Raw genomic sequence first — 27,259 nt, forward strand, 5'->3', positions numbered from 1 at the left:
CTCGGCCTCTGTGCTGCTCTTGGTCTTGTATTTTCCTCACTGGGGGCTCCAGAAACAACTGTTATTTGGTCTGAGGCTCCCCCCCTTCCAGGCCCCGTCCTGGCACACAGCCTCTATACCACCCTCCCACCCCCGTCACCCCATCCCCCATCTCCCCCCACCCCACTTCCTCTGGCCCCAGATGCAGGATCACAGGGCCACAGCCACGGCCACGTCCATCCGTGCTAGCAGCAGTGAACCTCGGGTGCCCCTTTGCTGCCTCCTTTTCCTTCCAGGCACAAGTTTCAGTGCTAGGGGTGCAACAGGGCAGGCAGAGATAGCGAGGACGGGGAGGGAGTGGTCCCACTGGCCACTCACCAACATGCCAGCCCCTTCCACTCCCACTCCCCGCGCCGGCCCTCTGTCCAGTGGGTTTACAAGGCAGAGACCTTGACGACATTGCTGGCTATGGAAGGAATGTTTGTGTTGGGGCCGGGGCTGGCAGGGGGCGGCCGGCTCTCCCCCTCTGGGGTTAGCGCTGGTGGGGTGGGGATGCTGATGATGGCTGTGGTGATCTGGGATGTTTTGCAGTTCGGTCTCAGTCCGTCGTCTGCTTTCAAGTTAAGGCTGGAGCGACTGGGGTAAAAAAAAAAAAAAAGAAGAAGAAGAAGAAAATAAAGAGTGATTTGGTGATGGTTCTTCTTGCTGGTGTCCCAAAGCGTCCTTGACTCCGACATGTCTAGCTCATGGTAACTAGGAGGAAGCTCCAGTGTCCCTCTGTCTCTGTTTTTGGTAGTTAGCCTGTCCCTACCCATTCTAATGATCATTTCTAACAATTGCAAAGTCACGTATGCTGGGCTTTGGAATTCAGGGGATACGTTAGACTGTACCCCCTCCCACGACTGTTTACCTATCATTTGTGGCATTTTTTGCTTTCCCTGAATTCCTTGCCACTCACTGGAGATAGTGGGAAGTGGCCTAAAGTGTAAGCAGAGAAAGGAGGAAAAAGGTCAGTCTGTGGTTCAACAGCAGCCTGAGATGAGCCATGTCTAACACAACTGTGACACTTGTTTCCTTGAGAAAACAGTCCATTCTTTGCACTGGGGTACATCCCCCCCTCTCCCGCCCCCACCACCACCATGGCCAGTTACTGTTTCTGGTATCTTCCGGTATCTAACCCCACATCGGGCCTAAAACTGCTATGGTATCCTCCCAAGCATCTGAAAAGCCTTTGGGTTAACCTGCAAGGATGATGCATTAGATAAGGGGGAGGGAGGGCTGGGGGGGGTCTCCTAACGCGGAGACTGTTTCCTTCTGTGACTGGCGCGACTCAAGCCTTGGGGACTGGCAGGGATGGAAGCCACCCACCTGGTAGTGAGCGAGGGCTGCTCGCTGCCCTGGATGTGGATCGTGCTGAGCTCTTGCATGCTGCGCAGGCGAGTGGCCGGCAGGTTGGAATTGGGCAGGTGTGTGGTTTTCTTACTGCGGCGGGAGCAGCAGGTGGTGGTGAGGCCCGGGTGGCTGGACAGCGAGGGACTTCTTGTGGACGGGTAGTTCTGCATCGAGCTCTCCATGCAGTTCTGCTCAAACATCTGCTCATCTATAAACTCGTGGTTCTGCGGGAAGTAGGAGGAGAAGTAGGAAGAGGAGACGGGAAGGAGGGGGATGAGCCCCCCATGCCCCGTGGGGCCGCCTGTCTCTGTCTGGGCCTTGAGAGGAAGGCTCCCAGCTGCGCAGAGTACCGATAAGCATCCCAGAGGGGCGATGTCCCATAAGCACCAAATGAAGAAAGAAAAAGATTCCTATTGGCAGCCCTGGCCATGAGACCGAAGGGTGGGGCCTGCATGTTAAATCCTGCTGTGACAATAACTCCACCTGCAGCTCTGAGCTGAAGGGATACAGAGGGCCTGAAGGGGTGTAGTGGTGTCCTTAGAGCTAGAAGCAGACTTTCCTTGCTTGGCAAGGCTTGCACACGACCTCCTGGAAGTGGCAGACAAGGAGTCACTGGCCTTGGGTAGCCAGTATGCTAGGCAGTCTTTAATGCTAGGTTGGATCTAATGGGTGACATCCGTACGGATCTCGGGTTAGTGTGAGACATCAGCTTTTAAAGGCCCTGGATTATTCACGGAATTGAGAGGGCTTTATTTACTCTTGGAGGCCCGTGGGGTCAAAATGTCAGGGTTATGATTTCTTTTAACTACGGTGCTTCCCCCTCCCCCCCACCACCTGATTACAGGATACGGACCCCTAATATATCCGGAGGCACAGGATTCCCTAAGTCGTTAATGTAAGCATGGGAAGGGATGCTAACAACAGCCTTCCGGTGCTGAACCCAGGATAACTTAAAAAACGGCTGTTTCGCCAAGGTGACTAAAACTCTATGGCATGAACGGTCTGGCCGAGGCCGCCAGTGTGAGGAGAAAGTCTGGGGAGAGGGAGCATGAGAACAGCGTACAGAGAGAGACCAGCCCCGGCAGCCAGTACCAGGAGTCCCTGCAGGGCCGGAAAGTGGCACACGGATGCCCAGGGGATAGCAACATGGGTGCCACGTTCCGCCACCCCCTCCGCACCCTCAGGGAGGTCAAAAGAGGGAATCAGAAAGGCAGTCGGGTTGTCGGGCACAAAAAAAGCCTGAGCTGGTACTGGGTATGGCAGTAGAGGTAGGAATAAGCCCCAGAAGAACCAACGGCACATGCAGAGAACCAGACCGGGGGGTGAAGGGAGGAAAATCCACAGACTCAGAAGAATCAGAGAGAAAAACACATCAATTGAATTTTTAAAAAGTTATACCTTGATGGTGGAGGTTCGTACAGATAACAGGGGATCATCCACAAGATAGGACAACCCCTACAGGACAACATGCCAACAGAAGATAAAAACACCATTGATTGTACATTCCAGCATTCCCAAGCTCAGTACCGACATTCAGTCCCTCCATCCCAACATTCCCCGCCCCCCCACCCTGAAATCCAGCATTCCGTCTCTTTCACCCCAGCCCCCCACCCCCACAGTCCGACATTCATTCCCTCAAATCCAGCATTCCACCCCTTCAATGCCAGCATTCCGTCCTTCCGGCCCCAAAGCCTCATTTCTTCAATGCCAACATTCCAGCCCTTCAAACCCAAATCTTTTTACCCACATCCTTTCAGTTGACACATTCCACCCAGCACATGCAACTCGGAAAGGGCAGTTGGATCCGGGCCTATCCCGTTGGCAAGCTCCGAGTCTTTGAGAGAAATTCTAGATGCACCTGTACAGTTCTTGACCGTCAGACATAGTTGATAAATCCGGGAAACTAGGGTTTTCAGAGTACTTTCCCATTTTGGAAGCCCTCTTTGGGTTCAACTGCCATCCATAGTGTCTACATTTGGCTCATACTTAGAGGTATCTAACATCTATTCCCCCTGCATCTAGAGGCCAGGATATGGAGCATTCGGAAGTAGAAAGTTCCTTCCTTAGGGTGCTGAGCCCTGACCATGGGCTCTCTAGGGAGGGAGGGCCTAGAAAGGAACAGGGAAGGGTTTCACCGTGTCTCTCTTTGGTTGTCCACCGTGACTTCTCCTCTTCCTTGCTATTCCTAACACTTGTTGCCAAGGGTCCAGGCTTGGCCCCACTGCCCTTCCTTTCAGTCTGTTTGTGAGGCACAAGCATCATGCCACATTCCAGCTACGGCATCCTAAACCACGGCTCTATTTTAACAATAAGCCCTGTAGAGTCTGAACTCCCTGGGAGCCACAGGGTGATGAAGAAGCGGTGGTACTGATAACATCCTTGGCCAGAGAAATGTAGGCACCGCCTCCTTCATTCACTGTCTTCTGTCCTAAGAGCTATGTAGGGAGCAAAGGAAGGACTCACAAATTGCAGCAACCTAGCCCGAGGGATAGGACAAAAACTGACGCCCTTCTCCACACTTCTGTAACAATCTAGGATAAATTCAGCCTTAGTTTTGAAGAGTGATGGCCTTCGGAACTGAGAAACGGAGAGGCGGAGCCCTTAGCTCTCAGTGATCACAAAGTGGGCTATGGGGACTATGTAGGGGTCTGCAGAAAGGCTGGGGGTGGGAGGACCGACCTCCTGCGCTGCTGCAGGACAGAGATGGCCTCCCACCCGGGTGACTGTGCCCCACTCACTGGGGTTTTCCCCCTGAGGGTTAACAGAGAACCCATTGCTACTTTTTGGATCTAAAGGCGACTCTGACTTCTGAAGCCTGGGCCCAGAGCGAGGCCATGCGCACAGAGTTCTCTGTGAGTTCTGGCCCTCAGAAAAGAGTCGGGGGTCAGGGGTGAGAAGAAGCGCATTGGGCTGGGACTCACAGTGGTTTTCTCCAGGCAGTGCAGCAGGTGGTGGTGCTGGCTCTCGATGAGTGAAGTGGTCTTGCCCATGTGCTCCTCCTCTGGGGTGCCCTAGGAAGAAAAACAAAAGGCTAAGGATGAAGCTGGTGACTCTTCCCGTCTCCATCTCTTCACTTCTCCACAGGAGGTGGGAGAGCACCAGAAAAATCGGGATGAACCAAATTTCAGGGTCACCATAGAACATGCTAGCTTTCGGGCTGGTGGCCCTTGGTCTATAGCTGGGTTAGGGGTAGTGGTGATAATCCTATGGGAGAGGTCTGTGGACGGGGCCACTCCCTGGAGGGTCTGGAAACGTCTTCCTTAGGGTTCGTGTTGGGGCTTTGGGGTGGCGGTGCCCCTGGGAAGAGAAAGCAAGCCCACCTCCCCAGCCCAGGTCCCGCCGGCACCTACCATCAGCTCCAGTGCCTCATTGAGGAGTCCGTTGCGCTTGCTGTGCAGGTAGGCATTGGAGCTGCCCGTTTTGGCCACGCGGATCCTGGCCAGGCGAGCCTTCTGCAATCGGCAGAGAAAAAAGAGTGAGCGAGACTGAGAAATGAGACAACAAGCCTGGGAGGAAAAGCCAGAGGCGGCGGGCTGCCCCTGCACGGCTGTGATCCCAGATGAGGTCTGATGAAGGGGAGGAAGAGGCTTCTTCCCAGCCGCACGGATCTCTGTTTATAGATCCTGGGACCGGGTCTGAGACTCTGTGTACCCACTTAGTGCAGCTTGGTTCTGGTCAGAGTTCCTGGGGGTTTCCACTCGTCTCTCTGGTGGAGAGCCCTGATGGAATCCCGGCAGGAGAAATACCACTCATCAAAGTCCTCCCTCCTTCCAAAAGCTTTATGACCTTTATCTACTCAGTATCACATTAGAGTATGTCTCATCTCTAACTAGACTGCCAGCGGTATAAAGGAGCATACGTTACAGCTCTCCCGATTGTCCCCTAGGGTCCAGTGTGGTTCCCCGCATCCAGCAGGTGCCCAAGGATCAGTTAATTATGAGGAAAGCAAGGAGTGTGCATATGTGCCCTTCACCACTTCTTAACATCTTCCCTTCTTTCTATTTTTTCCCTTAGCACTTATTACTAAGGTAGTAATTGGTTTCTATGTTTATTTTGCAACTGTCCCCCAGAATGTAAACTCCTTGAGGACAGGAGTTTTTGTTTTGTTCACTGATATGTACCCAATGCCTAGGAATTTTTAAATTAATAAGCGTACTTAAAGTTGCATTTCGGTTTTGGGGAGTGGATTCATGCATGGATGTGCCAATACATTTATATTTTTGTCACGCGTGTCTGTGCGAATGAGAGCAGGTGCCTGTGACATGGGGGCCGGTGTGTGTATGACGGGGGGGGGGGGTGGAGCACATTTTCATATGCCACTCTGGCTTTAACTAGGACAACTGAAAATCTCCCCAGCTCCAGCCTGGTGCCTTCAGCAGATGCCTTCAGGGCCGGTATCTCAATGCAAGTGCATCTGTCTTGCTTGCAGAGGCCCGGGAGGCTGGACACACTGAACATGCTGCTGCTCTTTTCCTTCCTAATGACCATAATCAGTGTCACCATGACTGCAGCACAACCACAGAGGGAGGCTGAAAGGGAAGAGTCTTTGGGAGAAGAGGGAGAAAGGAAGGGTAGAGGGCTTCCTGCTGGTTTAAGAAAATGCAGCGAGAGTCCAGGTTCCTGGAGATCCAGAGCCGGCTCCAGGTCCTTGACACTGGGAGCAGAGCCCACGGACTCACAGACCCATCCTGGGGCAGAGGGGTCCCTCCTCCTGCCTCTGCGGAAGTCCCCTGTAACTTCGGCATGGACACTGGGCAGGACCAGAGTCCTTGGAAAATCGTGGCAATTTCCATTTCTCGTCACTCTCTCCCCAGCACGGGGGAGTGTCCCGTCCAAGTGTCCTGCTTGGCTGGTTCACGTGCTCAAAAGATGCTAAGGAGTCAGATCCAGGCTGTCAATAGAAGCACAAAGGATACACTGTATCTCTTGTTTCCTGTGGCCTACGTGTCCCTGTGGGGACAGCTCAACTCCCTTTCCTGGCTTCTAAATATGGGTACGAGACCAGGACCTGGGCCTGGAAGATCTACTTGGGAATCTGAGGAAGAGGGCTTCTCTGGATGGAGAGAATGGAAAGGGGAATCCAGCCAAGAAAGGATGGTGAGTAAGCCCTGTCAGTCCTCTTCTTCTGAGCAAAGAACTTTCATCCCAGCTCCAGGTCTCCTCCCTGGGGAGCCCGTGCCAGCCCTCCCCTCGGCTAAGATGTCTACGTTCAAGCATGTTGCCCACCATTTGAGGATGCGGCTGTTATTGCCTTGGGTGAGGACTGGGTATTGAGAGCTGCATATGGAAATCCGCTTGTGTCAAGCTCATTATTGCCTTCTATAATTTGATTGCACCACTTAGAGCCAGACCTTTCCCGTATCCGGGGTCTGTCTTCATTACTTTCTAGAGATGAAAGATTCTCCTGTTCTCCTTTGTGGCACTTCTTTTAATCTTATCTTACCCTGGGCTCTATTAGAGCAACAGATTGTCATATCAAATGCACAACGCTGTTTAATCATTTCCCACACAGGATAAAGAGGTTTGCAATGTATTTGCAGAACCATACCCAGCACATGAAATTTGGTGAGGATTTCTCATTTGACTTTGAGCTCCTGAGAGCCCGAGTCTGGCCTTTGGGTATTTTTATCTTCAGCGTCTAACACAGAGCTGTGAGCTGAGCAGGAGCTCAAGCAAGGCTGGTGAAGACCCAGGAAGGAAGAAGATCCCTCACAGCTGGTCAGAAATCCATCAGTAAGGCCCTTGTGGTGGGCTCATCCTTGTGCGGACTGGTCAGCTTCTCTCTCCTCCCCTGGTCATGAGCACAACGTGAGAGGTTAAAAGAGAATGTGGGCATCACCTAGGCTACGTTAAAGACAAGAAAATTGAGGGTACGAGGGGAAGTAACTTCTCCAGGGCCAGGCAGTGGGGCTGGAGGGTCTTCCAACCTTCAGGTCAAATGCTGCCTCCATAACATCCCCCTCCTCCTTCCCTCAATTTCAACTCCTGCCAGCAAGTTTCTAAACCAGATTAGCAAAGCCCAGAAAGTTGCAATTTCAACAGGGATGGAGATTCCAGGGTTGAAGGAGAGGTCTGGAAGGAAGATACTGTCCCTCTGGGTATGGTTCCAGATGCATCTGTGCCCAAGAATCTGTCAGGCCCCAGGAAGCACTTCCTAGCTGGCTGGCAGATGCTACTGGGCCATGAGTATGGACATCTCTTGCCCTGGGAGAGGCAGAAGAAGGAAAAAGAGGGAGGCACGGAAAAGCCACACGAAAACACGGCCAACTGTACTCCCAAGCACTCATCCCAGAGAAATTAAAGCTTACGTCCACACAAAAACCTGTTCATGAACGTTCGCAGTACTTTATAATAGCCAAAAACGTGGTTCTTATAATCCCATGGCGTGGGATACATCCATGCCACGGGATACTGCCCAACAAGAAAAAGGAATGGACTATTGACACACACAACTTGGATGAGTCTCCAGGAATTATGTGAGGTGAAAAGAAAGCCGATCTCCCAACGGTTACCAATCTCCCAAATGGTTACCTCCATTTATGTAACGTTTTTGAAAGGAAAACATGTAGATGGAGGACAGATAAATGGTTGCCAGGGGTTAGGGACAGGGTAGAGGTAGGCTGGGAGGAGTCCTTATAGGTCGGAGCCGTTCAGCACCTTGACCGAGGTGACGGGTGCATGAACCTGCATGGGTGATGAAACTGTATCAAACTTCACACACACACACACACACACACACACACACACACACACTTACATACTCACAATGAGTACAAGTAAAACTGGGGAAGTCTGAATAGGATTGGTGGATTGTATCAACATCCATACCCTGATTGTGATAATCTTATAACTACATGTGAATCTATAATTATCTCAATAAAAATCTCCACTGAAAAAACCCTCCCACTCCACATGCTCCCCTCTCTCCGCTGCTAGACCTCCTTACTTGGTCTCCAATTCACATGGCTTCGAGAACCTAGTCTCTGAAGCAAATGGTCACAGAGCCATTTTAGTAACAATCTCAAGCAAACCAATTGTGACAGGAAAAGATGATAACTTTTTAAGCATTTCCTTTACACCTGAGGCAGGTGGACTGGAGCTAACACTCAGGGCTGTCTAGCTCCTGAGTATGTGGTCTGGGCTGAGAATTCTCAGCTTCCATGACCTCCTGCCTGTCCTTTCTCTCCACTGTCACTACATCCTCTGTACCTGCCTTCCTTGTCTCATGGTGACAGACTTAGTGCTGGAAGCAGGCGGTATTCTTGTATTCTTTTTTTTTTTTTTTTTTTTTTTTTTTTTGCCTCTCAGAAGAAGCCCAAGGTGAAAGAGACAGTTGAGCAACCTTGAGGACAGACAGTATCCGGGCAAGGTGAAAACACTGTAAATATTTACTCTGATTTCAGAGGGAGAGAGAAGAGGGTGGGGAAGGAGGCAGAAGGGAGGGAGTATCATCTTTAGCAGCCAGAGGGAGGGATAGGCCAAGGCTGATTCCTTCTGTATGGGGTGGGCTTTTTAAAGTTCCACGGGAAAGGACCACTGTTCTGTTCTTGGCAGGGGCAAAATGGCAGGGGATGTGATGCTCTGAGGGACAGAGGGCACAGAGGGCACAGAGGGCAAGGGAGCCACAGGAGCGGCCTAAAGCCCAGTCTGAGTGGACACAGCAGGAGGCTAGTGTGTGAGCTGGGGATTTCTTGGACCCTCACCCACTAGACCAAACACCTCTTTCAGCCTAGCTCCTGGGTGGGTGGGGGGTTTGCTATAGGACCCCCGGCTCTTCAAGGCCTCAGGCTCCTTGGTTTGGAAGGCAGATCCTAGTTTTCCTGTAGCCCTTTCTTTAGGACAGCATAATGAATTTAGATATTGTTCACATTTGCCAGCTGACTTGAACAGGGAACAAGATAAGACTTCTATTTCTGGGACGGCTTGCAGGGGGTGGGGGTGGGAAAGCTTGGACCCTGGGCAAAAAGGTAGGAAATGGGTGTTGGAGAGGATGGAGGGGACAGCACGGAGCCAGAAGATGAACCTAAGGCAGGCTGGCAACATTACAGACCCAGGTCAAGATAAGTCAAAAGGCACCTCAGCACAGGCGGAGGGGGTGACCACAAGGGCACACACAAGGGGATCTGTTAGAAGTGGGAGCCAACTGGATTCATGATATAGTTGCATAATATATATTATTAAATATTTTTATACGTAAATTACCATACATTTCAGAACTTTCATGAACTCTGTGACTTCGTTTCAGTCAGCATACACAGATATGTTCTGAAATTCTGGATTTTTCTGATATGTCAAGGAAGCCCTGCTTGGTGGAAGGCCAGTAGCAGGGATCAGGGGGTGAGAAAACTACCCAGCTGCATGCAGCATAGGGCCTGACACACAGTAGGTGTGAAAATGTTTGTGGAAAGAGAGAAAGGAAGAAGGAAGGAAGGAAGGAAGGGAGGAAGGAAGGGAGGAAGGAAGGAGGAAGGGAGGGAGGGAGGAAGGAGGAGGAAGGGGGAAGGAAGGAAGGAAGGAAGGAAGGAAGGAAGGAAGGAAGGAAAAGGAAGGAAGGGAGGGAGGGAGGAAGGAAGGGGGAAGGAAGGAAGGAGAAAGGAGAAGGAAGAGTAAAATAAGGACACGAAATCTCAGGCCTCCGTAAATGACTCTTTCAACAAGGTCTCCCCTGTCCACTGTACCCAGAGAGGCTCTGACCGTACGCCCTGGAGATTAAGGGGTACCCTATTTCAGCCCAGGTCAGAAGAGAAATGAACAACCCCCACCCCCCCCCTTGGTCCTCCCCTTTCCTGATAGGAATCTGGCAATTCACTAGCCGGATGCCCTAAAAGTGCACTAAAGCTGTCAGACCTTTCCCTTCCTCTGTGAGTGAAGGAGGGCACACACCTGCCCTGCCTTCTCACGCGGTGTTCTGGACACCGCCAACACTTTTCTCAGGGCAGTGGTCCTCCCGGTCTTCAGCTGCACCTCTGCGCCTTAACCCTAAACACCCTGAGGTGACCCACGTCCGTCGTGCCGTTTGTTCTGGAGCTCAGTGGCTTCAGGATGTTCCCCTTCCTGAGTATTCATTCTCTTCTCAGCACATTTATGTTTTGTCCGGATGTTTTGTATAGGTTGTCATAGGGTATTGGAAAGCAATGATGTTCCCCAGTAAGCTCCTGGCAGGGAGAGGGAGGGGCCCAGGCACTGCTGAGTGTTGGTGGCTGAGGTCTTGAAGGGGAAACCCGGGCTCAAGGAAACTGCGTGGAGCATCCAGGAGGGAGATCATCAGCTTATGGATAAATGAGGGTCTGTTGCACTTGGCAGCTGGAACGCAGGACACTGGTAGGTAGGGAGGGACACAAAGATGCCTTACCTTCCAAAGCCAGGGGCCGTCTGTGCTGGGATCCGCCCAGGCAGTCCAGGCCTAGCGACCTGACTGTGATAGTGGCACAAAGCAGAGGGCCAGGCCCCTGTCTGGTGCTGTCTCCCAGCCTCCCAGGGCCGAGGCTTACCTTTTGTGCCCTGCGTTTATCGGCTCTCTGATTCTGGTGGTAAATCCGGCTGAAGTTGGAAACAATCACAGGAACCGGCAGGGCAATGACCAGAACACCACTCAGGGAGCAGATGGAGCCAAAAATCTTCCCTGCAATTGTCTTGGGCACCATATCTCCATATCTGAGAGAGAGACAGAGACAGAGAGAAACAGGTGTGAGGAAGAGGGGTCACTTGGGAAATAAGCCAGACATCCCTGCCCATCACTCACCTATGCATCCATCCATCCATCCATCCATCCACCCACCCACCCATCCATTCATTCAACAATTGTTTAAAGTGCCTACTATGTGCCTGCTATGACCTGGCACTGAACAAAAACAGACACGATCCCTGTGTTCCCAGAGCCAACAACCTACAAGCAGAAGACCATGAACAAGTGAGTGAACACATAAAAACACTGACTTGTCTTTATTTCTAGGAGGAGAATAGAGACAGGTGCTGTTCCGGGTACGGGGAGCGTGGTCAGGAAAGGCCTCTCTGAGGAGCTGACATTTCAGCTGAGATCTGGAGGTAAAGGATCCCGGTCAGGGGACACACTTGGGGAAGAGTGTGCCAGGCAGAGGGAACAGAAAGTCAGAGGCCCTGAGGCAAGAGGGAGCGTGGCCTGCTGCGGGAATGATTACAGACCCGCGGGTGGTGGGGCGGGCGCGGAGGGTGGTTGTACAAAAGGAGGTGGAGGCCACCCCACGGAGTATGGATTTTGTCCCAAATGCAGCCAGCAGCCATGGGTGAGTATTAGGAAGGAAAGCTGCACCGTCTCACGTATGTCCATCAAAATAACACGTAAGAAAACCACCCTCTCCTCGTGGAGATTCACCACGCACAAAGCACTCCTGCACACTTACCCCACATGAGCTCCGCGAACCCTGTGAGCTTGGAGTCCTTGGCCCCATTGTGCAGATACAGGAAGTCGGGCTCACCGGCAGATGGACTGCCCACGTTTGGGGACGGCTGGGATTAAAACCCACTCCTATGGCTTTTGTCTCTTTCCCACCAACCACACTGTCTTGGAGGGCAACCGTGAGCTCCAAAACCCAGCCCCGGAAGCCGCGGAGCCACTTTGGGACAGTGCTGGTGCCTCTCAGAGCTCAGAGGAGCTCTCATAAGTACTTCACACCCTGGTGGCTGCCCCCAGGGACCGGCTTGGCCTGGCTCCCGCGCATCCCCAGGCAGGCAGGCCAGAGCCTCTCTCCTCCAATCAATAAGGTACTCTCCACAGTGGTTAAGTGTGTAGCCTCTTCTTTATTGAGATAAATTAAAGGCCTTATTAAGCGAAGAGCTCTGATGTCTCCTTTGGCCAAAGCCAACGACACCATCTCCCCGCTCCCCTGCCCTCTCCGTGTTTGGAAGGTGACCAGGAATTGATGCCATCAAAATTGTGGGGCTCAAAGTCACCTGTCCTGAGGGGACCCAGGTGTCCGGAGGATGCAGAGAGGATGTGGAAGGGGATAGGGTGAACAGTTTCAGAAGTGTGAGGTCCTCATCTCCTAAGCACCCAGGGGCTTTTGGGAGGCGATGCCAGCCATTGACACACATTTGGTGAGTGAATACGTGACCTCACGGAAGCCCCTCAACCCTCTGAATTAGGTTCCTCTTTGGAGAAGGCACTTCCTTCTCCTTCCTTCCTTCTCCTTCAGTGTTTTGCCCTTTGCCCTGCCTCAAGCTGCCTCTGTGGTCTCTGTTGCTGGGAAACTCTAAAAGCACAGCTGATTGTCCCACGTTCAAATAATCCCAACGATGAAGAAAAGGGGGTTGCCCGTAAAGGCCAATCATGTTACTGGGGCTTTCCGGCCTGTGACGGAGATGTGCACATCGAGCTCATGACCGTGGGTGGAAATGAAGCATGGCAGGAGTATGGAAGCACAGCGTCAGAAAGGCTACATTTTCAGGTGACTGAGGTGCTGAAAAATGCTCAGGACACAGAAAGGTGGTTTTATCCACTGGAAGAGAGAACAAGGAGCAGAGCTTTCTGCCTGCTGCTGGCGCAGATGGTCCACTGGTAACAGATGACAGAACCAAGCTCCCATGCGCTCCCTGCCTTTCCCACCCAGGAGACCAGGCTTCCTCTTAGAAAGGCCGGGACAAATGTGGGGAAGAAGGATGAGGAGCTTGAGGCAGGGGAGGGGAGAGCAGGCGAGGGCCCAGCTGTCTTCAGTGGAGGCACATCACAGGTGCACCTGGATCGCACCCCGGGAGACAGGAGGGATGTTTAGATGGAGTTGCAGAACACGGCCCATGACGGTCGAGAAACCATGGTGCCGCACAGAAATACCAAGAGACTGGAGGCCAAAAACAGCTGTGTTGATATTTCTGAAGAGGAGGCAAGGAAGTCCGAGAAACCACAGACCAACAGGCTTGGCATCCATCAATTCTGCCGCGAAACTGCTGGCAGAATTTGAGAGCAGATATTAAGTGGACAGCTTGCGGACGCTTGGAAAATTAGCTGTATTGCTCACTAAGCACGTAACTTGCCAAATTAACCTTATTTCTTGTTTTGAGAGGGTTAACTGGCTGGCGAATCAGGAGGCCGCCGGGTCGTGATTTTAGCAACGTGTGCTCTCGTCCCAGTTCTTCGTACCCTTGACAAGCTGGAGGAACGGGTGTGGATAGCAGTGTGGTTGGGAGGGGTTGAACAAACACCTCCAGTCTTCTGACCCTTCCCAAAGATTGTCCTATGCCAGCAAGGGAAGTTCATGGCTTTCGTGTTACAAGGGTCTCCTTTAGTGAAAGGGTAAATAAGTCAATGAAATAAAGAATGAATCTAAAGCCAGGTCTCCAGTGGTGTGTTCCAGAATGTTTCAACAACTTATATAAAGCCAGAGGGAGGCAGCATGGCCTAATGATTGAGAGAGGAGACTGGAGACAGGTCCCAGGTTGATCCCCAGCCCCACATTACTTACTGGTTAAGTGACCTTGGGAAAGTTATTTAAGCGGAGCCTCTACCAATATAAAAGAGGTTTTATATATCTAACTTACAGGCTTGTTGTAATAATTAATCAGATGATTCAGAAGAAGCACTTAATGTTGTCTCTGGGTAAATGTAAATTCTCTATAAATAGCCAGTGCGGTGGGCACCTATTGTTTTGTCTGTTAATAGCCTACCCATTTAGGAACTGTGCCCCCCCCCCATTGTTATGACAGAACCTCCGTCCAGAGGAGCTGCCGTATTCTTACAAACCTTCCCCTACACCCCTGCTGCCACTAGGCGCAGTTAACAAGTTTGGAAGGAGGCATCTGACTCAAGCTGGGCCAATGAGCTCCTTTCCTGGATTCATTTTTTTTTAATAGCCTTAGTAACATATAACTTATATATCATATGATTCATCCATTTAAATCATACAATTCAGGGGCGCCTGGGTGGCTCAGTTGGTTGAGCGTCCGACTTCAGCTCAGGTCTTGATCTCATGGTTCATGGGTTTGAGCCCCGTGTCGGGGTCTGTGCTGACAGCTCAGAGCTTGGAGCCTGCTTCGGATTCTGTGTCTCCTTCTCTCTCTGCCCCTCCCCTGCTCATGCTCTCTCTCTCTCAAAGATAAATAAACATTAAAAAAAAATTTTAAATCATACAATTCAATATGTTTTAGTGTATGTATGGAGTTGCGCTGCCATCCCAGAGTCTAATTTTAGAACATTTTCATCACCCCCGCCCCAAACCTCACACCCATAGTAGTAGGTGACCATTCCACACCTCTCCCCCCTCAGCCCTAAGCAACCCCTAAACTACTTTAGACACTTACTGTGTCTATGGGTTTCCTTATTTTGGACATTTCATAGAGATGGAATCATACAATACATGGCCTTTCTTGTCTGCCTTCCTTCACTTAGCGTGATGTGCTAAGGTTTCACAGTTTATCCTTGCTGTAGCAGGTGTCACTTCTTTATCCCTTTTTATTGTCGAGAAACATCCTCTTGTACGGATGTCCCACATTTTGCTTTTTCGTTCATCAGTGGGTAGACCTTCGGGTTGTTTCCACTTCTAGGCTACGATGAATAAATGAATAAATTCTGTTCTGCAGGTCCGCGCACAAGTTTTGAGGAGTCACGTGGTAACTCCATGTTTAACAGTGAGGGGGCCTGCCAAACTGTTTTCTGGAGTGGCCGCACCCTTGCATTCCCAGCAGCACTAAACTGGGGCTCCCCTTTCTCCACATGTTCACCACCACTTGTAACTGTCTTTTGCGGCTCGCCGTCCCGGTGGGTGTGAAGTGCATTCCCCCAGCTGGCTAATGATACCGGCGACTTTCTCCCTTCCCCGGATATTTGCCTTTGAGATGAGGCCAATCTCTTCAAGGCTGACGCTGCAACAAGTGAAACCCTGGAGCTGCTTTCTGCCACGGGAAGAAGCCAGGCTGTAGTCAGAGAGGGAGCAGGGTGACGCATAGGTAGAGGCGAGAGGAGGAAAGGGGAGTGTGATGGAGACTGAGTTCCTGCCCTAATTCTGGGGACCGGCTTCACTTTCACCATTCCTATGGCCTCACTGTTCAATCCTTTGGACTTTGCACCCCAACAAATCAGCGTTTTTGTTTTAACCTTCTTCCACTTGGATCCCATGATAATGATGATGATGATGGTGTTGATAAGGGTACTGCTGATTATTCTTATTAAAAAAAATTTTTTTTTTACATTTATTTATTTTTGAGAAACAGAGTGAGACAAAGCGTGAGCAGGGGAGGGGCAGAGAGAGAAGGAGACATAGAATCTGAAGCAGGCTCCAGGCTCTGAGCGAGCGGTCAGCACAGAACCCAATGCGGGGTTCGAACCCACAAACTGTGAGATCATCACCTGAGCCGAAGTTGGACGCTCAACCAACGGAGCCACCCAGGTGCCCCTGGTTATTATTATTTTTAAATTAATTTTCTTTATTGAAGTAGGGCTGACGTACAATATCCTATTCGCTTCAGGCATGCATCATAGAGATTCGATATTTTTATACATCACGCAATGATGCCCATGATAAGTGTAGTTACCATCTGTCACCGTACAAAGTTATTACAACCTTATTGACTATTCTCTATGCTGTGCATTACATCCCGTGACTTATTTATTTCATAGATGGAAGTTTGTGCTTCTTTTTTTTTTTAAGTTTATTTATTTTGAGAGAGAGAGAGAGAGGGAGCACAAATGGGATAAGAGCAGAGAGAGAGGGAGAGAGAATTCCAAGCAGGCTCTGTGCTGTCAGCACAGAGCCCCACACGGGGCTCGAACTCATGAACCGTGAGATCATGACCTCAGCTGAGATCAAGAGTCAGATGCTTAACTGACAGAGACACCCATGCGCCCCAGAAGTTCGTACTTCTTAATCCCCTTCATCTACCCCCGTATTTCATCCATTAGATACTCCGGTAATCAACAGTTTGTTTCCTTTATCTATGAGGCTGTTTCTATTGTGTTTTGGTTGTTCATTTGTTTTCTTTTTTAGAATCGACACTTAAGCGAAATCACAGAGTATCTGCCTTTCTCTGTCTAGTGCTGGTTATTTTAAAGCAAGCTCTTCACATTTCTAAATGACAGCGCTACTATGAATTGAGGTCTTTTGGAGTCAAAAGGATTTTAACAGGTTGTAATCATGGGTGAAACCAGCCAGATTAATTCTAACAAAGATGAATGACAACACTGGCATTTTGATTCAAATAATCAATGACTTGTATAGCTGATGGGAAAAACCAGCTTGAAAGCCATCCGTGTTAAAAATCACCAGGGAAATTTAACTTTGACACAGCCACCAGCATAATGCAGCTGCTAAACAGCTAATGTCCAGAAAGAGGGAGTAGGTGTTCAGACTTGCCCCTTGGGGCCAACCACTTCTAGGCCGCTGTGTGGAGTTCTGGGCACTATGTATTCTACAGGACATTGATTAACTAGATCACATCCAGAGTTAGGATGGTCAATTGTCTGGAACTCTTCTCATAGGGAAAACAATCAAGGGGCCAGGAACGTTTGGCCTGAAGAAGAAGGGATGGAGAACGGAAGGATGGATGGGAATCATGTACTGGAGCCTACCCTGGGAACTTTACCTGCACCTGTGGGTCTCTCAGTAACCCCATCAGGTAGGGCTAACCCTCCATAGGAATGTGGAGCCCATGTCCAGGGAGGACAGTGACGTGTGTAAGGTCCTCAAGTGGCCGAACCGTCTGGGTTAAACCCCAGGTGGGTCTGTTTCCATTGCCCTGCTCTGTTCTCCACTTCTTGCTCCTCCGGGGAGTAGGCAGGTGGACGAGGATGGTGGTGGGGAGGGTTCCGGGGAGTCAGCTGGAGCTCATCCCTTCCTCTGTCTCTACTGCCTCAGTGGTCCTGTGCAGCGGTTAAACGTGTGGACTCTGAGGCAAATCCTGGCTCTGCCACTTGCCAGCTGGGTGACTTTGAGCAAAGCCCTTAGTGTCTTTGACCACAGCTCCTGGGACTGCTAACACAGTGGTACCTACACTTCACGGGGTTGTTGCGGGGGATTAGCGAGGTCCTATGTGGAAAATGCTCAATGGCACATAGTAAGAACTTTATTGATGTTTATTAAACAAATCCAGGGCCTAGACCACCGCTGCTTCTAGACTGGACGTCAGCAAAAGCCTCCTAACCAGCTTTCTCACTTGCACTTTTGTTCCCTTTTAAATTCACAAAGAGCCACATTTTTAAAATGCAGATCCAAGCATGCTCCTTCCCCAGCTCACACTTTAATAAATGTTGGTGGAATGTGTGAGTTAATGAATAAAACATACTGGCAATGTTGTTGCAACGACTACATGCTTGCTACACAGTAAACACTCGTTAAATAGCAGCTAATCATGACTGCAAGGATCATCCTGGGCAGTGGCCTTTGTCCCGGCCTCCCGGGAGCCCACCTGGGCAGGAGCACTGAGGTGCAGGAGCGGACAGTGATTCTCTAAGTGCTACTGGCATCTATGGCCTATTTTCTTTGTGGAATTTTGAGGAAAGAAAGGGGTGAGGAAAGAAAAAGAGAAAATGTCATGGCCTAGAAAAAAAAATTTAAGGCCTTAGCCTTATTTCCTTTTGTCTTCCTTCTTCATGCAAATAAGGACTCCCTTCCCCCACTCCCCAGCCTGGCTCTGAGAGTGGAGGAGAGGAAGGGAAGAGAAAGTCCCTCCTGGAGTGACTCCCAGGTACGATGAACTATGGTGCTCACCCAGGACCTCACCTGTGGCACGTGAGGTGGCCGTCCGCCCCAGAGCAGGCGGAGCTCAGGTACTCAGCGCCTGTCTGTCCACCTCTCTTTCCTGTCACATCCTCGGTAATCCGCAGTGATGTCTGGGCTGTGGCAAGAGCAGGGACGCTTACCCTCCTAATATGGAAGGCTAATTAATTTGTATTAGGGTTTAGGGATAATTAAACTTTTTATTTGAACTTAAGCTGCACAAACCACCCGCCTTGTACAATTAATTGCTGTCTTCACTTCCTCCTCCAGGTGCTGAGAGATAAGTGTGAGCTGAGCTCCCTGGTCTGATTCTGCCTGCGTCTCGGGCAGGGGCAAGGCTGCGCATCTGGCTGGGCGTCCGTTCTTTACTGGAGGCCAGACAGTGCCCATTCAGGACCCAGCTGCTGGGAGCTCCGTCAGGGAGACACGTCCTTGAGTTTCTGCAAGGGGGCTGTCTCCCCCTCACTGCCACACTTACTTCTGCACCCACCTTCTCCACCGGGAGTCCACTGAACTTGGTTTCCTCCTCTGCTCCTGGACCCCTGGTATTGGGGATGCAGATGGGGGTTGGAGGTTGTCCCGGTGGGTGGGGTCAGGGTGGGGAGAGGCCTTCTCTGGGCAGGCTGGGCACCATGGCAAGTTCTAGGGACTCAGACCCCTGTGGTCACCTCCTTGTCCAGGGCAAAGGACAATGGTAGTCTATCCTGGAGGGTCCTAAAACACCAGCCTGGCTGATAAGTTCATTCCCTTGACAAACATCCGGTCAGCCTCTTTTCAGGGTCAAATCCCCTCCCATGAAGTAGGACTGCTGTAACTTTTTTTAAAAAAAAATTTTTTTAACGTTTATTTATTTTTGAGACAGAGAGAGAGCATGAACAGGGGAGGGTCAGAGAAAGAGGGAGACACACAATCTGAAACAGGCTCCAGGCTCTGAGCTGTCAGCCCAGAGCCCAACGCGGGGCTTGAACTCATGGACCGCGAGATCATGACCTGAGCTGAAGTTGGACGCTTAACCAACTGAGCCACCCAGGCGCCCCATTTTTTCTAGCTCTTATATCATGTGAGGTACTACAAACACATGATCTCATTTGCTCCTTCCAGCAACCCTAAGAAATAGATGCAATTATTGTCCTCGTTTCACTGATAAGGAAACTGAAGCACAGATCAGGCATTACATATTACTGAAGTAATATGTCCAAGGTCACTTGGCTAGCCAGTGGCAGAACCAGCTCTCTGAAATTCCTAAGTCCCTATAGCCTAAAGCCATGGTCCCTGAGGAGCCAACATGGTGAGCAGAAGTCTGGTTAGAGAGCAAGAGGGAGCTTCAGAGGTGACTGCCTCCAGGGCAACAGCCTAGCCATACCCTTGCAAAGGACTTTAGCCCTGTGCTGTTGATTCTCAAGGAGTGGGACTTGGGAAATCAAATGAAAGCCTTATGTCACTTTTCCTTCCTACAGCATGCCTCTCCCCCCACCCGCGATCCCCCCTAAACAACCAATCCACTTTAGTCATGTCCCTGCAGGGAAGTACTCTCCTGGGTTCACCTGCAAAATGGCCCCCGTGGTGAGCCAGGAGCCAGAAGGATGGGTTGGCATTTTGGAACCTTGTGGTTCCTCTGAAGACGCCATCTGAGGGGAGAGCTGAGGCTCAGGGCAGGAGGACCTAATAACAATCACTGTAAAATTCAGTAACGATCTATTTTTATTTAGCATCAATATGCACCATTTGATCTTCCTAACAGCCATACGAGGTATTATTAGCTCCGTTTTTGAGGAAACTAAAGCTGAGGGAGGCTGAGTACCACGTGCAGGGTCATCTGCATGGCCAAGCCAGTGTTCCAAGCCAGCCTCCCATGGCTTCAGAGCACCCCTCTTTCTCTGTGTCCTACTGCAGGAAAGGAGAGAAGTGCGAAGGGAGATGTTTCTGGGTTCGGCCAGCACAGAGTCCTGGGAAAAGGGGATGCCTGATCCTTCCAGGCCACTGGTGTGGTTGGCCTGCGGTGCAGGGTCACAGCCAGTCACAGCAGCGGGTTCTTGGCCACTGGGAGTCTGTGGCAATAGTCTCCATGCTCCCCCCCCCCCCCCCCCCCATCCACGGCAATTGTGCCGGGTGACGGAGCTGTTCTAAACCACTGTTTCTCAAACTTTCATGTGCATTAGAATGACCCGCAAGGCTTGTTAAAACAGATTGCTGGGCTCCGACCTCACTCAGATTTCTGATTCTGTAGGTCTGGAGTGTGCCCTGAGAATATGCACTCTAACCACGTTCCTAAGTGACACTGCTGTTGGTCATCTGGGGAACAGGCTTTGGGAACCACTGCTCCAAAGCATCCTCTCTCCACAGGTCACACATCTGCAGGCTCACAGAATGTCAGAGCGGCAGAGAGCTGCCGGCAACCAGCCTCAGGCCGGCCATAGCACCTATGAGGAAACCAAGACCCCACGATCAGAAATCAGGTGGCGGAGCCTTTCTGATGGCCCAGAGAAATGCCCTGCCTGTTTTGTTTACTCCACACACACCCAAAGCTGCATGAGCCCACACGTTTCCGCCCCTGACCTTCCGGGTGGATCAATTCATCAAACACCTGCTGGGTGTTTACCCTCTGTCCCTCACTTTGCTAGGTGCCCAGGGGTGCAAAGCTAAATAGACAGCCTCTGCCCACATGTCCCCTGAGCTTACGATCTCAGGGAGGGCAGACAAACAATCACGATGATGATTCAATGGCATGATGCTACAAGAAGAATGTGCACAGGGTCCTGTGTGAGCATGAAGGAGGGGGCTCTGAATCAGGCTGGGGGTGGGGGTGGTCAGAGGACCTCCCGGAGGTGGCGGCACGGGCTGGTTTCTTGAGCTGCGAAGCAGTAGGGCTGGCCCAAGGGATATAAGAAATTACTGGCTGGAGGAAGGGGCAGATGGGAGACGAGGCTGGAGAACTGGCCACATGAAGGCCCTTCTGGGTTAATCCAAGAACTCTGAACTTTCTCTGGCTCCAGCCGGCTAAGGATTGCAAGTGTGTGTGTGTGTGGGGGGGGGGGTAATGTGACCAAATATTCCTCTTTGAAAGAGGACCCTGAAAGCAGAGTGGAAGACAGACTGGAAGGGGATGAAGGCAGAGGCAGGGCAACCAGTTAAGAGGCTGCTGTACCGGTCCAGGCAGGAAATGGCAAGGCCTGAACAAAAGCAGTGGGCGGAGATGGGAAGGAGCGGGTAGAGACTTGCAAAGTCCAAGCAGAAGCTGCTGGACTTGGTCACTGACCCGGTGTGAGGCTGGAAGGAAGGGAACCCAGGGTGGCACCCGGGCTTGGGAGCCGGGCAAACTCTGTGTACATCTCCAGCCAAGCTCTCACATGTGTCAGGCTCCTCCATGACTGCAAGGCTTTAACCAGACCCTTCCCTCTGCTAGAAATGATCTTCTCTCTGTCTCTGTCTCTGTCTCTTTCTCTTTCTCCTTCCCAGGCAACAACTACTCATCTTTCCGGATGCTGTTCAAATGTCACCTCCTTCAGCAAATCTCCACCCCCTCCCCGCCCTGCCAACCCCCAAGCAGAGTGTCACTCATTCGTCTGTCTTTCCATCTCCATCAGAACACATACTCCTCTATGTGGTGATATAACCCCCTGAAATGGCTCTTTTCCCTTTTCCCCCGTCCGAGTTTTGATAAGTGCCGTCCGAGCACAGGGCTGTCTATCTCTGCACCGCGGGTGCCTGGCCTGTTGCATGATGCCCAGTAGGGACGAAATAGTTCAGAGTGAATGGGAGATAAAGTGGCCGCTCTGGTGTGTGTTCCATGGACTGGAGTGGACCCCTGAGGCTGGCTCCTTCTGGAATCAGACCGCAAGCTCCATGAGGGGAGAGGCTGTATCCTTGGTACCTAGAACCATGCCTGACACATGGTGTGTACTCGGGATATTTGTTGAGTGAACTATCAACTATTTGTTGATATTTGTGAGTGAACTATAAACAGATTAGCAATGGAACTGCTGACTCTAGCAGACCAGATTGTCAGGGAGCCCTTCTGCTGCAACACGTCTAAATCCTGAATCAAATACACTTTTGGATGCATTGTTGGGTTCACTTGAAGTAGGGGAAATCCACTTTACCCCCAGTAAAAAGGAACCAACCACAGCGGGGAAGCCCAGCTGGGAGGAGGGAGTAGTAAGCAGAGGGAGGAACACCATTACTCCGAGGGCATGGGCCAACATGACCTGTGACCTGTGACCTGTCACTGGAAACTGAACTTTGGGCCAACAGCAAAAAAGAACTCTCTCAGTCTTCAAGTAAAGCCAGGCCCCATAGGTGAGCAAAAGTGCTCCCAAGAATGGTCACATTACCTGGCTTCTGGGAAAATCAGATTTAAATCCTATCCAGTGGAAAAATCCTTAACCCAGGCCTTCAGGATTCCTACAGATTAAGATCATGTAAATATGGGTTTGCTTAAAAAAAAACCAAATCGTAAAGAAGCAAGCAACCATGAATGACGGTCAACAGAAGGAAACCAATAATAGATTTACGTGCCCCGGCCCCATGGACTTCAGATTCTGAAATCAATAGACACAAAGAGTTACATATGGAATGTTTTTCCAAAATAAAGGATGGAATTGCAAAGATGAGCTAGCAATAGAACACCATCAGAAATCATGAGGCACATCTGAAAAAGAACCAAATGGAGTTTCCAGACATGAAAAAATTAAATGCTAAAATTAATTAGGACTTAAATCAACAGGTTAACCTTCATGGGTTCAGCCTCCGGAGCAGACCTCTACTTCCCAGTCTAATCCTTGAGGACCCTCATGTGGTCACTTGGTCCCAAAGCCCTTGTACCTGAGTGTATTTGGGTCATGACAGGTAGGAAGGCAGTGAAGGCCATGTTGCTGTCTGCAAACAGCCATGTCACCAAAAGAGGCCATCACGTCACAGTGCTGAACGAAGCTGGCTTCCTACCCAGACACAATCTTTTTGCTCTCACAGCTCCCAGGAAAGACACACTGGCATATGAGAGTATATAGAAGACAAGAAGACAGCAAAATCAAGACAGTGAACCGATGTTATAACTAGACAGGAACAGTGCCGCCTGGCTGGCCAGCCACCTTCATGTAAAAACCAGGAGAGGAGATGTAACCATATTCACTATTGGTCTCCCATCAATGGCAAAATATTCACATGATTATTGGGATTTGGTTATTTCTGGTGACACTTCCCAAACACCCACTCAGTTGTTCTGAATGCGCTCTGAATGGGCCTTGCTCCAAGGGTGGTCTGCAAGGACACGTGGCCTTCAGAAGGCAGACGCCGAAGGGCTGGCGCCCCAGAGACTGCAAGACCATTGAGTCCTGACTAGACCCAGCCCTGGACCTGGAGACGGCAGTTGTGCCCTTGCCTGGGGCATCCACGGGCCGGGAGTCACACTGGCATGTCCCAAGTCCCCGCCCCAGTCTCCACAGGCACGCCCTTCTGGAAACTGGGCCTCGTTCAGTCGTTCTCCCCGACCTCAGCCCCCGGGAGACCTGTCCCCATTTGTCCCCTCCACACTCTCGGGAGTAGAGATTGACAAGAAAGAGCCATGAGGAACAGCACACACGTCTGGTCAGACCCCGGTGGTCCCTCAGAGGCCTTGTCCCGCAGGCCTGCACCATCTGTTTCTCTTTCTCCATATGTTCATCACAACAGCCCTTCTCCCCAGGGCGGTCCTCGGCCTTCTGCCGCCCTGGGCTGGCATGCATTTCTCAGACAGGGATGAGCTGCCTCGACTATGAAGTGGAGCAAGACAAGCCATGACAAGCCTTTGGCCTGTGCCAGAGCGAGCACCTGTTGCAGAAGGCGTGGGCTGGATTTGGGGAGAAAGAGGGAAGGGCCCACAAAGCCTGTAGAGCAGAAGTAGGGGTGTGGCCAGAGTCAGACAGCAGACGGCACAACTAAAGGGGACAGAGCAGTGAGGGGACCGTCCACGGAGGGACAGGCAGCTGGGGCAGAGGCTGGAGTGAGTAGGTGGAAAAGCACACAAATACTTGTGGACCAAGTACTTGTGGATGTGGACTTTCTCTGAAGGTCTGGTCTTGCCTCTGTTAACACATCACTTTCTTGCGTGGCTCCAGCGAGACGGTGGTGGAGGTGACAGGCAGGAGGGGAGTGGGCAGGACGCAAGGGTGCGGGGCTGAGAGGAGTCTTACTGTATTTCATTTATTTTTTAAAAGGTTTTTTTTAAGTTTATTTATTTTGACAGGGAGAGAGAGAGAGAGAGAGAGAGAGAGAGAGAGGAAGCACAAATGCGGGGGGCAGAGAAAGAGGAAGAGAGAGAATCCCAAGCAGGCTCCACACTGCCAGCTCAGAGACTGACACCGGGCTCGAACCCACGAGCTTAACTAACTGAGCCACCCAGGTGTCCCTATTTTATTTTATTTTATTTATTTTATTTTATTTTTTTGAGAGACAGCATGCGAACAGGGGAGGGGCGGGGGGGGGGCGGGGGGGACAGAGGATCAGAGAAGCAGCCTCTGTGCTGACAGCAGAGAGCCTGATATGGGGCTAGAACTGAACAACTGCAAGATCACGACCTGAGCCGAAGTTGGACGCTCAACCGACTGAGCCACCCAGGCGCCCCAGGACTGAGAAGAGTCTTAGCCCCAGGCCACAACAGCTAAAGGGGCTAAGCGATGTGGCCACTGGACCCTATATATGGCCACCAGTTGTCCCCACTCATTATGTAACCCGGCTCTGCTGACCAGACAGAGGCCCCCTCCCTTCTACTCTGCACTAATACCTCCCTCCCTCATCGTGGGCGTTCTCCCTCCTCTTCCTCCCACCCCACACCCTAGGAACCAGGAGCTATTCTCCCTCTTCCTTTAGGCCTTATCAGAACTGCTCTTCGTCCCCATTGTCTCAGAGTCTCAAGGTGGCATGGGATCCTCTCCGGTGGCCTATCAACCTTTTTCCCACCCTCCAGGGACCTCTCTTGCACTGGCTTTGGAGTCAGACAGACCTTTGCTTAAGTCCTTGCTCTTCCTACTCAGCTAAGACCTCCGGCAATCAGGAGCTTCCTCAGTTTGCTCATCTGAAAAATGGCATCTCAGTGAGCTACCTCTCAGGGTTGTTATGAACCTCACGTCTGTAAAAGCTCTTTATAAACTGTGAGGTGACCTTAGTTATAACTAGTTCTATATATAGTTTATAGTTACCATCTATATGTAAACTCTAGTTATCCATATATATAACTAGTTACAATTATGTAACTATTATAACGAGTCATAACTCAGCTCTAACTGAGAGCTTAGTCATTCTTCTGCACGAAACAATCTGGGTCATGGATGGGAGCCTCACATTGTCAGTTTACCTGCAACTTGCACCTGTAAGTCCTAGTCCTGCCGTGGGAGTCACAGAGTGTGTCTGTCCCTCTGCCAGCTGGACAGCCCTCCTCGGAGCTGCTCAGTCATGCCGTGGCTGCCCATTGCATTTGGCCTATGCCGGAGGCCACTGTTTCACACCTACCTGTGCTCCCTTCCCTGGCAGGCCCCAGGCGTGGGAGAACGCAGTGGCACGCCAAGAACATGGGCTTTGCGTTGGAAACTTGCTTCTCTCTCTGTGCAACTCTGGGCTGGTGACTTAGCCCTGTGAGCGATCCCTCGGTTGTAAAACCAGGAACAACATCTCCTTGCAGGGGATGGTCCCTACGCACTCACAGCGCCCGCAGCACGGCATTTACACGACTGTGGATTAATGCCATGCTCCCCGCTAGGTGAGCAGTGGCATGAGAGCAGGCCTGGTGCAGCGCGAGGCACATAGTAGGTGCCTCATGACCCTGACGTCATGGTAGCGAAGACGGGGGCTCTCAATTGTGTGTTACTCCAGCACAGGCACTGTTGCGGTGCTAGATGAAATTCAGCCTTGAGCCCGTAGTGGAATTAAATTCCTGGGTCCCCCAAGACACTTAACTATTACCTCTAACCTCATCTCAGGCACTTAAAATCCTGCTCCGGGGCTTGCGGCCAAGTTAAGGTTTCTGCCGAGCTGTGGGAAAACCCAGAAGGATCCTTCGGCATCTTGCACGCGGCCAGCCCCAGGCTCAGCGCTTCCGGGTCTGGTCTGATTTAGCTCCCTACATTCGCTGAGCCTTTATCACTCCCCTGAAGTGTTTCTCTGGCTCTGGGAGGTGGACATGAGCTGTGGGCTGGACTCTGTCTTGCCTGACCCCACTGGAGGCGGCTGGAGGAGGAAAGGGTGAGGGGGCCGCTCCCAGGGCTCTCAGTAGATGTCCGGGCCCTCCCACACCTGCCTGGAAGGGCCAGCAGCCTGGTCTCTTCCCTCTATCATTAGTTTCTGGGTCTCAGAGCCACTGTCTCTCTCTCTCTCTCTCTCTCTCTGTCTTACCCTCTGCTTGTGGTGAGCTGCTTCTTGATGTGACACCCCAGACACTCCCTGTGCGTACCAGGCTGTCTGCTCTCTGCCCTCACCCCCTTCCCTGTCTCCCCATGTCGCCGATGACAGCAGGGGCCCTGCCTGCTCCCTCTGCTCCCTCAGTGCCAACCACAATGCCTGTTAGGTAGTGGGGTCATCACATGGTTGCTGGAGAAATGGATGTTTAGCCACTTCTTTTAGACTCTCTTTTGGACCCTTATGTCCAAGCTGTTCCAGCCAGAATTCTCTGGGCTGAGGTCTGCTAGGAACAGTAAAGATGATCTTGGGCTGGTTAGAGGTGGTTCCTGGGGCTGCTGGTTGAATGTGCGTGTGTGCGTGCCCGGGTGTGCGTAAAATAGCGTTCCCCACGTCCATCAAACCCCAGATGGACACGTCACTTCCTCCTCACCCCTCCAGAGAAATACTCTGCCATTCACCCCCGCACCTGCACTCACACCAGATCAGAGCTGGAAGAAACCTAAAATATCCTATGCTCCACGCATACTGGAGAATTATGGGGCAAATGATACATCTCTGGAATTTGCTTTAAAATACTCCAGGAACGAAAGGCACACGAGGAGAAACAAGATGCAGTCAGGTAGGTAGGTATGTGGGGCTTCACTGACCACTCTCCCTACTTTGGTATATGCTTGAGATCTTCCGTAATAAGAGGCTAAAAAATTAAACTTAGTTCAAAGAAGAACCATCTACTCCAACCCCCTCATTTTCAGAGATGGCTGAAGCCACTGCTCATTTTTCATGTATGACACACAGTCCTGCAAAATCCCTTGTTGCTTACTTAATGTTGGGGGAGAGGGGCT

General features: G+C 51.2%; 1 protein-coding gene across 1 annotated transcript; it reads right to left on the bottom strand.

Moving 5' to 3' along the window:
- Positions 1–413: 413 nt before the first annotated feature.
- LOC122225949 (potassium voltage-gated channel subfamily D member 3-like) lies at positions 414–11,118 on the bottom strand. The gene is made up of 6 exons (XM_042948631.1): positions 10,863–11,118; positions 4,722–4,823; positions 4,293–4,382; positions 2,770–2,826; positions 1,348–1,595; positions 414–615 (listed from the first exon to the last, which is right to left on the bottom strand). The coding sequence occupies exons 1-6, from the start codon at positions 11,013–11,015 to the stop codon at positions 414–416; spliced, it is 852 nt and encodes a 283-aa protein (XP_042804565.1). The 5' UTR covers positions 11,016–11,118.
- Between the last annotated feature and the right edge of the window lie 16,141 nt (positions 11,119–27,259).

This window comes from Panthera leo, chromosome C1 (genome assembly GCF_018350215.1).
Source record: "Panthera leo isolate Ple1 chromosome C1, P.leo_Ple1_pat1.1, whole genome shotgun sequence".
Classification (NCBI taxonomy): Eukaryota; Metazoa; Chordata; class Mammalia; order Carnivora; family Felidae; genus Panthera; species Panthera leo.

Coding starts and splice junctions, on each gene's coding strand:
- LOC122225949 (XM_042948631.1), bottom strand. CDS start 11,015: ATGGTGCCCAAGACAATTGCAGGGAAGATTTTTGGCTCCATCTGCTCC. Junction 4,383..4,721: donor ATGAGGCACTGGAGCTGATG/GTAGGTGCCGGC, acceptor TTTTCTTCCTAG/GGCACCCCAGAGGAGGAGCA. Junction 1,596..2,769: donor TACGAACCTCCACCATCAAG/GTATAACTTTTT, acceptor TACTTCCCGCAG/AACCACGAGTTTATAGATGA.